Consider the following 14,975-nt stretch of genomic DNA (forward strand, 5'->3'; position numbering starts at 1 on the left):
ATATGTGTAATTGTATATATCTCTAAAACCTCAAACTATGTATGCACTAGGCATATACTCTTCCTTTATTCAATATCCCAACTAGCTTAGCAGGCTAGGAGATTACATAGGAGTTTGGAACCAAAACCAGAGGCAGTAAGCACTTGTCTGACCTGTCTTGCCTCAATGCACATAACTTTTGGTTCCTTTACCACAACTAACACCTACTAAATATTTTTATAATAAATGCAGCTTTCCTAAAGTTATCTGTTTTCTAACTGTGATAAAATTTATTTAGTTACTTCAAGGTGGAGAAAGGAACATTTACACTCAAGGTGAGTTTCAGTCTAAAGTTGCTTCACATACCCTCTGTTTATTTCTAATATTTTTTGAAACACATCAAAAGGCAGATGGCTTTGGAAGTAGTTTCTGCATATTGTATACTACTGATTATTCTAAGGAGATATTTGTAGGGATGGTTTGGAAAGTTAGTAAAGAAAAGAAAGGAGTTAAAAGGCTTCTTTTCTCCAAAGACTATGGTATCAAAAACGTCACAAATTTACATTAAATGACCAATATCTGACAACTGGACTTCTCCCTAAATATTTACAGATCATTTTGAAAATACCAACTGATGCCACTTTTTTCAAAGTAAAAATTTGAAACAAGGTAGTATGTTTCAAAGCGGATGTTAATGTTGTGTGGAACGCAGATAAAATATTTTGTGTGGTAAAGGTGAATGTAATGAATGGGGCTTTTTCATTCTGCACGATGAAGCATTTTTTTTTTCCAAAACTGAAATCTTACAATTTTTAATTTTTTGTGGTATGCTGACTTTTTACAAATGGAAATAAAGAGAAATTCTCCCGAAGAATTCACTCTCTTTGGCTCTCTTTCTGACAAGTTCCTTGCTCCCTCCCCACCCCAGCCCACTTTCTAAATTTCCTGGAAAGGTGTGAATTCAGGGGGCGCGGTGGCCCCCGGCGGAGTTGCAACTGCTGGGATGCTGGTGGGGGAAGAGGGGGCGTGGTCAGTGAGGGGAAGGGAACAGGCCGAAAGGGCATAAATCCTGGCCAAGTCGGGAGTGGGAAGGGCGAGTGTTGCAGACCCGCCAGGGTAACCTGAGAATGGTTGACTCCAACCGCTGGAAGGTGAGGCACTAGTGGGCCCTCAGATTGGAGAGGACCAAGCTGAGTGACAGGAAGGTGCGCGCTGGGGCTCTGCGCAGAAGCAGACGGAGGTGATTGCGTGTGCGTGTGCACTCGGCAAGGGGTGGGGGCGGGCACTCCTGCCGCACAAACCGCGGGAGTTGGGGCGGGGGGAGCTCATAGGTGACGCGGGGCCCTCACGTGACCTGGAGCTGCAGAGCGACGCAGACTTCGGTGCAGTCGTCACTCCCATCTGGGTACCAGCTCCCCGCTGTCCTGCGCCGGACTGGCTGGCACTGGGCCCAAGGAAAGCGGAGCAGGTGAGGGCTCCAGGGCCCGCGCGCCAACGCCAGGGCGACAACAGCAGGCCTACCCCTCAGGGAGGCATAAAGGATCAGCGCAGCGGGTCCCGGCCAGGTTTCTCCACACTTAGCATTCTTGGGAACATCAGTAGTGGCCCCCTGGGGTGGGGGTGCTGGAGCTGCCGGGAGGGCAGCCAAGCCACTAAGAGTGATGGGAAATCACCTCCAAGTTCGTACAGGAAAATGGTGAACCTCTGAGGCGGGCTGGGGGAGGCTAGGGGTTGGGGCTGGAGACGCGGATGGGGGGTGGCCAGGCAGTCCGGGACCCTGAAGGGACCAGGTGGTGGCTGGTCGGCGCCAAACGCTTCGCCACAGTCCAGGATCCCTTCACCCCGGCCCTCTGCAGGTCTGAGGGTCTAGGTGTCAAGTGTCGCGGCGGCGCACGCACGGCGAGAATCGGGTGAAGGAGGAGACTGCAAGGATAGGCCCAGGTCGGTGCGGGGGACAGCGTGGGGGGCGGGTGCAGAGCCCAGTTTGAGATCCCCTCCCAATTCCCCCATCCCTGTCCCCTGTCCTCCATTTTGGTGCCTGCGGAGCTCGGGGAAAGAATCCTGGGAAAGGAAAAATGGTGGGCTTTAAGGGAGGGAGGGAGAAAGGAGAGAGCTGGAGCGAGGGGCTCGAATTGGAGGCCCCCTGGAGGACGCCTGAAGCTCCTAAGGTGGGGGAAATTAAAAAAACAAAAACAAAAACAAAACAAAACAAAAAACACCTTTGCTATCAGAGCTCTGAATCCTGCTGGTCAGTACATCAAGCATTCAGTCTCTCTCCTTGCCTTTGTTTTACTTGTGTTCAAAGAAAAACAACCAGGAAAAAAATCTCATGGCAAATATCCACCAGGAAAACCAAGAAATGGAGCAGCCCATGCAGAATGGAGAGGAAGACCGCCCTTTGGGAGGGGGCGAAGGCCACCAACCTGCAGGAAATAATAGACGGGGACAGGCTCGCAGACTTGCTCCTAATTTTCGATGGGCCATACCCAATAGGCAGGTCAATGATGGGATGGGTGGAGATGGAGATGATATGGAAATGTTCATGGAGGAGATGAGAGAAATCAGGAGAAAACTTAGGGAGCTGCAGTTGAGGAATTGTCTGCGTATCCTGATGGAGGAGCTCTCTAATCACCATGACCATCATGATGAATTTTGCCTTATGCCTTGACTCCTGCCATTTTCCATGAGATTAATACTGTGATTCACACGGTTTTCTTCCTCCTTGCATTTTCCTGATAACACCTTTACTGATCCGTTTGCTGTGAACCTTACGTAATTTCCATGTGTCAGGTGGGTTCTGTGTTACCAGATTCCAATTGGAAATTGCCTTGGCACCCAGCCTAAGTTTCTGTCAACAGTAGAGTCACCCATTTGCATGGAAAAGTGTAAAGTTAATAAAGCAATTAAAAAGCAATCTATACATTCATTATTGTCTCATTTAAAAGCATATGTATATATTATATGACCCCGTACAAAAAAACAAATCAGATGTCCCATGGTGTTAATTGGGTCACATTTCTCTGTAGTTGGGTAATATATGACTTTTTTCCTTTTATTACCTGGAGTTTTAGAAGTGAAAACAGTTTTTCAATGAGTCTGAATGTAGTACAGGTATGTAATACTGGTTCAACAAACCTTAAAGTAAACTCTAAGTATTTTTCAGTTTTACCTGTAAGTATAAAGCCTCTCTTTATTACACATGTATTCCTTTAAAGAGTCAGTTTTCTGTGGAATGGGGAATAATGCTTGCCTTACAGGGCTGTTGAGTGGAATAGATGAGGTGTGAAACGTGGGCTGCTCCTATGGAACTCGATCTGGTACTTGGGAAGGACTAAAGGGAGTTTTCACCTGTGCTCACAAGTCCAGAGGGCAAAAATAGGTGGCTTCCACCTTGTCATTCCTCTGATATTTGCAATACTGTTCCCCTGATCACTTCCATTCCTGTTGGGTGTACTTTCCCTCCTGCTGGGTCCTGATTCTGTTTCTGTTGCTGATGTGTGTCCTCAAGGTAACGGAATCCCACTGATTTCTCTCCAGTCCCCAGTGTGCTGCTAATCCCTGCCCTCTTGACTCCTATAAAAGTCTGGAGAATGTCTTTCTCCCCACTTTAAAGTTATATTTATCCAAGTGAGTATGATTCCATGGTTCATGGTCTTTTGTTGGTTCTTAACAAAATAGCCCTTTTTGGTATTATTTTCATGATCTTCCTCTTCCAATGACTCAGACATGAATAAACTAGGGCCTACCTCAGGAGACCTATCTAGATGTCTCACCACAGTGTGTCCAGAATTGCACTGCTTCAAACCTCCAAAACAGATCAAAAGCTTTGTTTTGCCTGTGTTTCTACCCTTCATGGGGATTTTCTCAAAAGAGAGCTTGGGAAGGCCAACTCAAACAGTTTAACAGACTTACCCAGAAGACCTCTAAATCACATTAGGGGGACACATTTTAAAGCTAAAACACACTTCCGTTTATATCCCTTCCACACTGGAAAAATGAAATTGCTTTGTAAATTCTTAAAAACTATATTAAATATTTGGCATAATTTTTATGTGAGTGTATGCCCTTCTTGTGACTAATTTTGTCTTAATCATCTTGGAGCTTAGTTTCTAGTGTAGTGCCTGACATAGTAGATATTCAATTAATAATCATTTTCATTGGTTAATTAACTATAATGGAATTAGGAACCCAGCTTAATATTGTTCCTGACTGTCCTTAATAAAATGTCCTAAGGCAAGTAACTGTTTATTTGGAAAGTATTTTAATTTCCAAAGGAACATGGCAAGAAAAGTCTCTAACCCAAAATCTATTTTTTTTTTAGACCCGGAATGTATCAGTGCTTATGTAAACACAGATCCCTTATTTGCATCATAATTACTTAGGGAAATTGTTAAAAATGGTGACACTTGCATACCCTTCCCACTTTTAACCCCCTTCCCCTTATCATCTCTTGAATCACCTGATCAGGAACCACTGTTGTGACAGTTCCTGAGGTGATTCTGATGCATCTGAGTTATGACAACATAGGCATAATGGTAATTACACCATTTTACAGTATCATCTCAATTACCTTGCTTATTTGATAATACAATGAATATGCCTTTCCAAAATATAGTATTTCTAAAATTAGATTGCATTAAACCATCAATATATATTTATAAACCAATACTGCTTTTTATCTTTCCAAATATCTTATAAAGCTAATGCATTATCATGAATCTATTATTAATAATTATGTAATAATTATTAATTAAATAAGTTAGGCATTATCATTTCTATGCAAGCCTGTACCCTTTTACACCAATGATTTTGTTTTAATCACCCTGGAGCTCAGTTTCTAGTACAGTACCTGGTACAGTAAATATTCAATAACATAATCATTTATGCTTTTATTAATTAATATTAAATTTCTTAACAACTGTAATTTACCTAAAATAATATGTAGCAACAATTATTAGGTCTTTGTGGGTGATTTATTTATTTATTTATTTATTAACATTTATTTATTATTGAGAGACAGAGACAGAGCATGAGCATGGGAGGGGCGAAGAGAGGAGGAGACACAGAATCTGAAGCAGGCTCCAGGCTCTGAGCTGTTAGCACAGAGCTGGACGTGGGCTGAACTCACAAACAGGTAGATCCTGACCTGAGCCAAAGTTGGATGCCTAACCAACTGAGCCACCCAGGCGCCCTTGTGGGTGGTTTATTCCTTTACACCCTCACGTTTTAAAAGTTTCTATGTGGAACATTTAAAAGTGTAATACTTCCATAATTATTTTTGTAATACAAGGTTATTATACATATTTGGATAATGCAGAAAATATAAGGAAGAATATAAACAAAACCATAAGTCAATTGTCCAAAGAAAATACTTGTAATTTTTTTTTTACTATTATATTTAGTCATGATAAAGCCAGGCTCAGCCTCTTAGGAGGAATACTTCCTTTTTCAAAACCCTCCAATGAAACACATTTAGTTTGTTATGTTTATTTTTTTAATCTTCTCTCATAAAAACTAATTGGATCACATTTGAACAACTTTCAATTAACTCCTGTTTTTTAAAACTGTGAAAATAAGTCTTCATGTTTTCTAAGGTCAATTCTCAGTTGGCAGATTGGGACCATTAAGTGAATACATTTAATAAAACTGAACAGAATTATTTGTTTATGAAACTTAAGTCTCATAAGTAGAAAAAGGACTAGATTACATGAATGAAATGGGCAAAATACCATGTCTGTTTTCTGTCACCTTTCCTGACATCACATATATCATGTAATAAACATGCTGATTTTGATTAGAAATACTCCATTTTAAAATTTTTAAGCAGATTGCATGTAATGTAGTTGCTATCTCATGTGTGATCAGTTGTAATGCTTTCTAAGTGATATAAATCTACATAAGCAAATATGTATAGGCATCCCTATCAATTCAATTATTTCCTGTTTAGAGATTTACTCTTAGAAGCTGACAGAAAATATTTTTTATTTAGTGAATTTCATATGAAGAGAGAAATCCTCAGATATATGACAATTAAAAATAATCATTTTTGCACAAATGAAAAGAACTTTATTGTGTTTAATTGTAAATTATGCATGCTAAAGTGGCATTTGTTGTTGTTGCTTTGGAACAGAAGAAAATATGTATTAAGAAAAAAAATTTAGAGGGAAGGAGTATGAGTGGGGGAGAAGCAGAGGCAAAGGGAGAGAGATTCTCAAGCAGTCTCCATGCCCAGTGTGGAGCCCCCACGCAGGGGTCAATCTCACAACTGTGAGATCATGACCTGAGCCAAAATCAAAAGTCATATGCTCAACTGGCTGGGCCACCCAGGCTCCCCCTTAAGAAAAAATTTTAATCTTATTTTCAACACCCTGTTTCCTTTACTGAGCTCACATGAGTATAAATTAATTTTAGATTTTTTATGTATTTCTCCTAATTTCATAAGTATTGCTTAATTTTCTTTTATATTAAAGTTTGATTTTTAAAAGAGGAAACAAACTAAATGTGTCAAAGACAATGAAGAACTTTATGAAAACTTGTTGAAAAAACAAACAATAAATTTCAAATTACTTTGGAATTATTTAGCTAGTAATATAAACTTAGTAGCTATTATCATGACAATGCTTCAGTTCATTTTACTCTATTCATTGGTAAAATGGAGATAATTTCCAGGGCTGCTGTGAGAACTAAAAGAGGCAAAGAACATGTAAGCTGTGTTTTAATTGTTTATGTTCATCAGCACATGCAGGATAAAAGGCCTTCAGATTCCCCTCAGTTGTTGGAAGTAGCATACAAACTATGCCACAAGCCAACTTCATTCCTCTGCTGTGGTGAACCAATCCCCTGCCCCACCTACCACATCACTACAGATTTCTCTGGACACCTAAATGTGCCAGTGTTCCAGTTTGTCTACTACAGAGGTTTGCATGAAGACCTTCTACCTGATTTAGAGCACTAGTTTATGTAGGTACTATTTTGGTTATTCTTGGACTATGGTATGTTTATATTTTTAGCAAAGAGGCCTTTTTTCCAGTGTTTGTTTGTGGTTTTGTGTGCAGCCAGCCCTTTTTTCTCCATGATATTTAGATATTAGGGGCTGAGTCTTGATTTTTATCTATTCTGATGATTTCTGTCATGTGATTAGAGGGCTTAGACCATTTCCATTTAAAGTAATCATTAATATTGTTGTCCAACAACTTGGTAATCCCCTCTTCATTTTTTCAGTCTTTTTTCCCCTGTGTATTTCATTTTAAATTATTTCTATTGCTATGTCTTCATGTTCACTACTCTTTTCTTCTGTAATGTCTAATATGCCATTAACCCTGTCTAACATGTTTTTCATTTCAGACATTGTAATTGTTATCTCTAGGTGTTCAATTTGGGTATCTCAAATTTTTTATATTCCATGTCTCTACTAAACATGTTCAGTCTTTCCTTCAGCTTCTTGAATGTATGCAATGCAATTATAATGTTTGTTTTAATGTCCTTCTCTAATTCTACCATCTTTTTCATATCTTGGTCAGTTTTGATTGATTTTTATCCTCATGGTGGGTTAGATTTTCCTGCTTCTTTGCAGGCCTCATAATTGTTGTTTAGATGCCACACATTGTTAATTTTAACTTTTGAGTGCTAGATATTTTGGGATCCCTGTAAATATATTGGTTTTTATTCTGGGACACAGTTAAGTTACATGTAAACAGTTTGATATTTTAGGTTCTTGATTTTAATCTTTGTAAGGCTGGACCATAGTAGTGTTTAGTTTAGGGTTAATTGTACCCCACTAATGAGGAAAAATCCTCCTGAGTACTCTCTCTGATATCCCATGAATTATGAGGTCTTCAAGTCTAGCTATTAGGAACATACACTATTCCTAAACATGTGTAAACTTAAATTGTTCCCTTTAATCCTTTTGTGGTGTTATTTTCTTGGTTTGAGGTAGTTTCCTCACAAGCATTTAATGATCAGTACTCAGTACTCAGATAATTATTCATATGAGATCAGGTGTGCTCTGGGTAGTATGGCCATAGACTATTCAGATAATTATTCAAAGAGGACCCTCTTCAAGTCATCAAAATTCTTTCTCTATGAGCTCTTTTCTTTTTGGTACTCTTACCTGAAAACTCTAGCTGCCTTGGCCTCCCTAGGTCCTAATTTCTTCTCCTAATCTATGGAATACCCCTGGGCTCTCCCTGGATTCTCACTCCTTGCACTGTGGCCTGAAAACTTTCTCTAGGAAGTAGGCTGGAGCAATCATAAGAATAACCTCATTTCTTCCCAGTCTCTCAGGGATCATAGATCTTGTTGCTCACTGTCCACTGACTTGAGAATAGTTGGTTCATAGATTTTTATCCAGCTTTTTAGTTATTTCAGATTGGAAGGTAATTCTAGTCTCTGTTACTCTATCCTGGTCAGGAGCAGAACGGTGTATGTTACAGATGTTGTAATCTGATCAAGTAAGTAAAGGTATATAAATATATATGGGAATGTGCATATACAAATAGAAAAGACATAAAAGAATTCATCACTGATATATTTTGAAAATGATTGTGTGATTTAAAACGATTTTTTTGTTATTTACTTCGATGTCTGTTATTTTAAATTTTTTTTACACTTCCATCTTATTGCCACTAAAACAATTCTGAATATATATGCCATCATGTTAATGCAGAATATGCAGAAAATAATGGTAATAATAACAATACTCATAACATACTTTTAGTGTGCACCATATTCCAGAGAGTGTTCTAAGCTGTTTATAGGTGCTAATCACTTTATTCCTCCAAAGAACCTGTGAGGGCTATACCACTAATGTCCCCACTTTATATAGGAGGGAATTAAGGCACATGGAGATGAAGCAAATTCCCTGATTGTACATTTAGTAAGTCGCAAAACTTGGAGATAGCCAAAACTCTTGGGCTCTAGAATCAGTGCTCTCAGCCTCTTAACAAAACAAGTAATAAATCTATTAAAATTTTCATTGGAACAACTGGAGACAGTTACCTATGTTCTGAAATATAATTTAAAAATTATGTGGTTTTTCTAGATATTTTAGTAGTGGCAAGTCCCAATCCCATTGTTTCTCCTAAAAGGAAATATTTTCTCTCAAACTGAACAAAACTGAGCATAATAGACAAAATCAGGCAATTGATGTTGGAAACCAAAAAGGAAAGAAGCAAAGGAAAAAAAAATGTAGTCTCTGATATTAAGGACTTGAGAGGTCATAGTAAATCCATCTTTTATGAAAAAGTTGAAATTAGGAGGGAGCAGAAACTCTGAAGAAGAAGTAAAAACACAGAGAAAAGCTATCCAGTAGAAAATTAACACACCTTTCAGTAATGGGAGAAGATAGGCATTTGCTGTATGAATGCATACTTTATGGGAAAGAAAAAAGGCAAGCAGATTCCCTTCAATGTTTTTGATCCATACACATTTTCAAAATGAATAGGTATTATGTGGTAAATAATATCTCCTAACTTGTTTTAAAAATAATGACTGGATTTATTTTCCTCTTTATTTATTTAAACTTTTTTTTTAAATTTACTTATTTATATTCAGGTGGAGGAAGAGAGAGAGAGAGGGAGAGAATGAGAATCCCACGTTCAATGCGGGGCTCGACCTCACGAGAACCTGAGATCATGACCTGAGCGGAAATCAAGACTCAGATGCTTAACCTCAGATGCTTAACCGACTCTGTCACCCAGGAACCCAGATTTATTTTCCTCTTAAAACAAACTTGAATATCTACTGGAGAAATGTATACAGCAGAGGAATCCTTTACATGTTGGCAAATGATGTTTTATTTTATTAGTTTTATAAGATGTTCTTTGGGGCACATTCCTTTGCAAGTTCCTGTGGGAGTTATTTAAAAGATAACAAAATGTAGGTTTTGGGGATTTTCTACATAGGCAATCATCTCATCTGCAAATAGGGACAGTTTTCTTTCTTCCTCTATTTCTTCTTTTCCAATTTGTATGCCTTTCATTTCATGTTCTTGCCTTCCTGCAATGGCTAGACCTTCCAACACTATGTTGAATAAGAGTTAAGAGAGCAGACATTGTCTTGCTCCCTATCTTAGAGAGACAGACAGCATTCAGTCTTTTACCATTGAGTATAGTCTTATCCGTAAGTGTCATGAGGCTACTTATGAAATGCTAAGAGGCTTGGTTGTGTTCACTGCACCAGGCTATAGCCCCAAAGGAGTTCATGTTAAACTAAGGGAAAGTAGAGGCAACTGAAGAAATCATCCCATGTCCCCAAGTTGTACACCCAGGACTAAAGAAGACTGTTACATTCTCTGTCCACTAGGGAATATCCTAAGGATTGCAGTTTGTGTCTAGGGGTTATATGGCCTGGGTATGAGTCCCAGCCTTGCCACTTAAAATTAGCTGGTGTTGTGAACAAACCCCTGCAGCCTCCATTTACTCTTTGGTAAAGTAGGCATAAAAGTAATACCTACCTCATAGGTTTGTGGTGAGGATTAGATGATGCAAGAAGAGCATTTAACACAATCTTTGTCACACAGTATAAATAATTTTACTCTATTACTTACTTTTTACTGTAAAACTTACTTACAAAACCTGTACAAAATGAGAAACTTTTAGGAAGATCATGACAAAAATATGCAGAGGCAGAGACAAAGAAATTTGCTGTACCTTTATGTTTTCTGCTCTTATGTAAAATGGCGTGGAGATCTATGGTTCTATGAGCAAATCCAGAACCAGCTATTATTCAATACCAAAAGGTGATGGTAATGAAATATATAATCTTCTCCCTTGTAGCATGTTCTTTGTTCTTTTCTTCTGAGAGCTGGAGATAACAACTGAGTTTGAGAATCTTTCATCTTAGAGAGGCTGCATCTCCTTGAATTAAGTTGTCCGAAGTTGTTTCCAAATATGAAAGACCATGCGTGATGCTAATGTGATGAGGAGCAGAAGAGAGAATTAGTTGCAACATGAAACAGTGATAGGGAATCATATCTGACCAACCGCCCATTGTGATGGACGGGTCTTTCAAAGAGAGTGCTCTCTTCACTTTGCCAACATCAGAGAGTTCATCATTTTGTGTTGGAAGAGGAGCCTCCCCACAGCCACAAGCCCTCCAGGTTGTTGTCTCCTTTCACTCAGTCTAAATTCACAGTGATGAGTGACTTGGGCCAGAGGTTTAAAGAAAGTCTAACTAGAGGAGTTCAATGTCTGTTGGCCTGGCAGTGTGGCAGCTCATTACCTGCTTATAGTGTTCACTCTGAAACCTCCATTATTACCCTAGCATTCAGGCCTAGTCTCAGAGTCTGGGCTTACAGTTAAGTCTTGGGTGGAGGAGATACTGTTAGTTTTCCTAGGATATTTGTTCACTGGGTGGTTTTTATTTATTATTTTTGAGAGAGAGACAGAGCGTGAATGGGGGAGGGGCAGTGAGAGGGGGAGACACAGAATACGAAGCAGGATCCAGGCTCTGAGTTGTCAGCACAGAGACCAAAGGAGGAGAGGGCCTCAAACTCAGGAACCGTGAGATCATGACCTGAGCCTAAATCAAATGCTTAACCAACTGAGCCACCCAGGCACCCCAATGTTCCTCATTTTGCAAAGAGAAATGAGTTATGATTCTTTTCTGCCAGCACATCAGGAAGGAAGAGAAGTACTGCAGCTTTCATCAAAAGTGTCCAGCCACTGGCATGACTCAGTTGGTTTGAGCATTCAGCTTCAGCTCAGGTCATGATCTGGCAGTTTGTGAGTTCAAGCCCCACATCAGGCTTGCTGCTGTCCGCACAGAGCCTGCTTCAGATCCTCTGTCCCTTTCTCTCTATCCCTCCCCTGCTCATGCTCTCTCAAAAACAAATAAGGATTAAAAAAAGTGTCCAGCCACTGCTTTTACCACATGTGTATCTCATTATGGGCTTTTACCACAAATTCTTACACTCGATTTGGGCAGATTATGCTGTCCAGATGTGTATGGGGTTTCCTCTTGCCCCAGGATCTTCCAGGAGAGACTTCATCCAAGGGCCCTCTTTCCATCCTCTTCCCCAACTATTCATAGGGAGCAGGGGGTAATTTCTCAGAAGCCCTTTGCCCATCCCTCAATAAGGACAACTCCCCTCACTTTTCCAGGAGGCCTTAAATTAATTCTTTTAGGATCTTAAAGACCTTAAATTAATTCTTTTAGAAAAAAACAATCTACCCCATGAATCACCTTACTCTATGACTAACTCTTTCCATGTCTCAAACTGCTGGACTGAACAGAACTTGTGATTTCCACTTCTTTCCCAGAAACAGCCTTCTCCAAAAGGTGGATTCTTCCACCTCCCTGCTCTTCTGGATTGTCTCACCAGATTCAGAACAATGCTCATCAGGAAGCACCCAATGTCTTCCTGTGGTCCAGTGGGGATGGTGCAGTCACTTTCTGACTTGGGGCCTTAACCACTTTCCCTTCTAGCCTTAGTGGGCCAGTGAATACAGAAGCTGAATGGTACACTGGAAGGGAAAAGGAAGAGGGACTCATTTTCTGAGGGTGGATCTGCTGAAAATCAGGAATCTGGCAGAGATTTATACCACTGGCAGTGGAGGAGACAGGAGACTGTGAACTACAGGTGTGAATATATTTGAGGGGCAGCATAATGTGGAGAATATGGAGAAAAGAAGAAAAATACATGCATGTTTCTATTTTGACTGTGAGTCCATGTCATTTCTATGTGGTAGAATGAGTGCTCTGATGGGGTTGGGGGAAGGGAATAAGACAATTACAACATTTTCATTCAATTGAGTCATGTACACCATACATGGAATTTAGGGTAAGGAAATGAAGTCACCACCCACTCCATCCCAGTGTTTTCTTAGTCCCTTATCTTACCCTCTTGTTTTAAATAAGACTGTTTCCTTTGAGCTCCTGAATGGGCAAGATCAAAGCCTAATACTGTGTTAGACAGGACACTGGAGCAAGAAAGACAGATCTCCAGGGGTCCCAATGCCAGACTCAAAATAGTAACTCTGTGATGTTTACCTCTCAAGGATCAGTCTCCTCACCCCTCTTAACCTCTCTCGAAAATAGATATTTGTGTCATGTGTGCACTTCATTGCTATGTGGTAGAGTGATGACCCGGCAAATGGAAACAGATGGGGACTGAGAGCTTGTGTTTCCTGATTTAGCATTCTGGTTGTCAGGCACCTCCCATCTTTCTGTGACCCTCTCAAGGCACCCCATATTCCTGACTGTTGTTTACATATCTCTATTATCTCAAAGCATGGGGGCAAAAGGGTAGGAAAGGGGACAAAGAGAAGGAACCCTGGAAAACCCACTGTTTTCTACTTTATTCCCCTGGAGGAACTGGGGAAAAGGAAGAAAATAATCACCCTGTGTTTTCTTGTTCCACGTGGTCATGTTTCCTTCCTTTTCCCTGTAGATAGCTTCAGAGGAGCACTTGTCCATTGAATACTTGAAAGATGAGGTACTACATAGTATCAAAAATTATTTCTGTGGGGGTGCTTGGCGGCTCAATTGGTTAAGCATTGGACTCTTGGTTTCGGCTTAGGTCATGGTCTCCTGGTTTGTGAGTTTGAGCCCAGTGTCATGCTCTGTGCTGATGGTACAGAGTCTGCTTGGGACTCTATCTTCCTCTCTCTGCCCCTCCCCCTGCTTCCTCTCTACCTCTCTCTCAAAAATAAATAAACATTTTTAAAAAAACAATAAGCAAACAAAAAAGCTATTTCTGTGTATTTTGGACAGGACCCTGCAGTACCAGTCAGATCTTCTTGGGTCCTGGTGGCAGACTGCACTTGATTACTCTGGGATGACCTTATATTAGTGACCTCACTCTATGTGGCCTTTCCTGTCAGAGGCCTTTTCTCCCACCCAGCTAGACTGGATGTATTTTGGCCATAGAATAAAGCCATCTCCATCCAGAAAAACACTGAGTTTCTAGAAGGGAAATACATTTCCATGTAAGTCCGAGGAATAATTTTAAGTGTCATGCTTCAGGCTCACTAGTATTCTTCTTTAAATCACTATAATTCAGTTAAACAAAAATTCACTGAGTTCCAGGCTTTGTGTGGGCTCTAGAGATATTTGTTGTTACATGGTAGGATACCTTCATGGTGAGTACCAGTGGACTTTGATACCACACAATCCTGGGTAGGGTTCTGCCTCTGCTACCTACTAGCCTTGTAACACTTGACAGCTTTCTTAACCTCTCCGTACCTTGAATTTATGGTACATAAATGATGATAAAAACCTTAAAGGGCTCTTGTGAAAATCAAATATGTCAATGTCATTGAAGTACTTAGTATGGTATCTGGCATAGAAATGTAAGCTACAATGGACCTTAACTTTTTATTCAGCCATCTTGATGTTGAAACTACTCTGGTTCTGGCTATACCTGGTGGTAGTGTAATCAGTGTCAACATGTTCTACCATTTCAAATGTATTCCTTAAGAGCCTAAATGCCCATCAACTGATGAATGGATAAAGAAATTGTGGTTTATATACACAGTGGAATACACGTGGCAATGAGAAAGAATGAAATATGGCCTTTTGTAGCAACATGGATGGAACTGGAGAGTGTTATGCTAAGTGAAATAAGTCATACAGAGAAAGACAGATACCATATGTTTTCACTCTTATGTGGATCCTGAGAAACTTAACAGAAGACCATGGGGGAGGGGAAGGAAAAAAAAGGTTAGAGAGGGAGGGAGTCAAAACATAAGAGACTCTTAAAAACTGAGAACAAACTGAGGGTTGATGGGGGGTGGGAGGGAGGGGTGGGTGGGTGATGGGTACCGAGGAGGGCACCTGTTGGGATGAGCACTGGGTGTTGTATGGAAACCAATTTGATAATAAATTTCATATTAAAAAATAAATAAAACTTAAAAAACAGCAACAACAAAAAACAAATGCATTCCTTTTATGAAGGGAAGCAAAACTTAAGCATTAATAAGTTGTGTTGAAAATGCAGATTTTGATAAAGTTTATAAGAATGACTCTACTTCAGTTTGTAGAACTGATATAAAGAT

General features: G+C 39.9%; 1 protein-coding gene across 2 annotated transcripts; it reads left to right on the top strand.

The window, feature by feature from the left end:
- The first annotated feature begins 1,229 nt into the window (after window positions 1–1,229).
- On the top strand, window positions 1,230–2,901 carry BEX3 (brain expressed X-linked 3). Of its 2 annotated transcripts, none has more exons than XM_049644124.1 (3): window positions 1,230–1,447; window positions 1,836–1,920; window positions 2,285–2,901. In XM_049644124.1, the coding sequence occupies exon 3, from the start codon at window positions 2,309–2,311 to the stop codon at window positions 2,645–2,647; it is 339 nt and encodes a 112-aa protein (XP_049500081.1). In that variant the 5' UTR covers window positions 1,230–1,447; window positions 1,836–1,920; window positions 2,285–2,308; the 3' UTR covers window positions 2,648–2,901. The 2 variants fall into 2 exon arrangements, with proteins under 2 accessions (XP_049500081.1, XP_049500082.1); XM_049644125.1 differs by having other exon boundaries at window positions 1,231–1,447; window positions 2,327–2,901.
- The last annotated feature ends 12,074 nt before the right edge of the window (window positions 2,902–14,975 follow it).

The sequence above is a fragment of the Panthera uncia genome, chromosome X (assembly GCF_023721935.1).
Source record: "Panthera uncia isolate 11264 chromosome X, Puncia_PCG_1.0, whole genome shotgun sequence".
Lineage (NCBI taxonomy): Eukaryota > Metazoa > Chordata > Mammalia > Carnivora > Felidae > Panthera > Panthera uncia.

Excerpts from the sequence above, each read along its gene's own strand:
- BEX3 (XM_049644124.1), top strand. The coding sequence starts at position 2,309 with ATGGCAAATATCCACCAGGAAAACCAAGAAATGGAGCAGCCCATGCAG.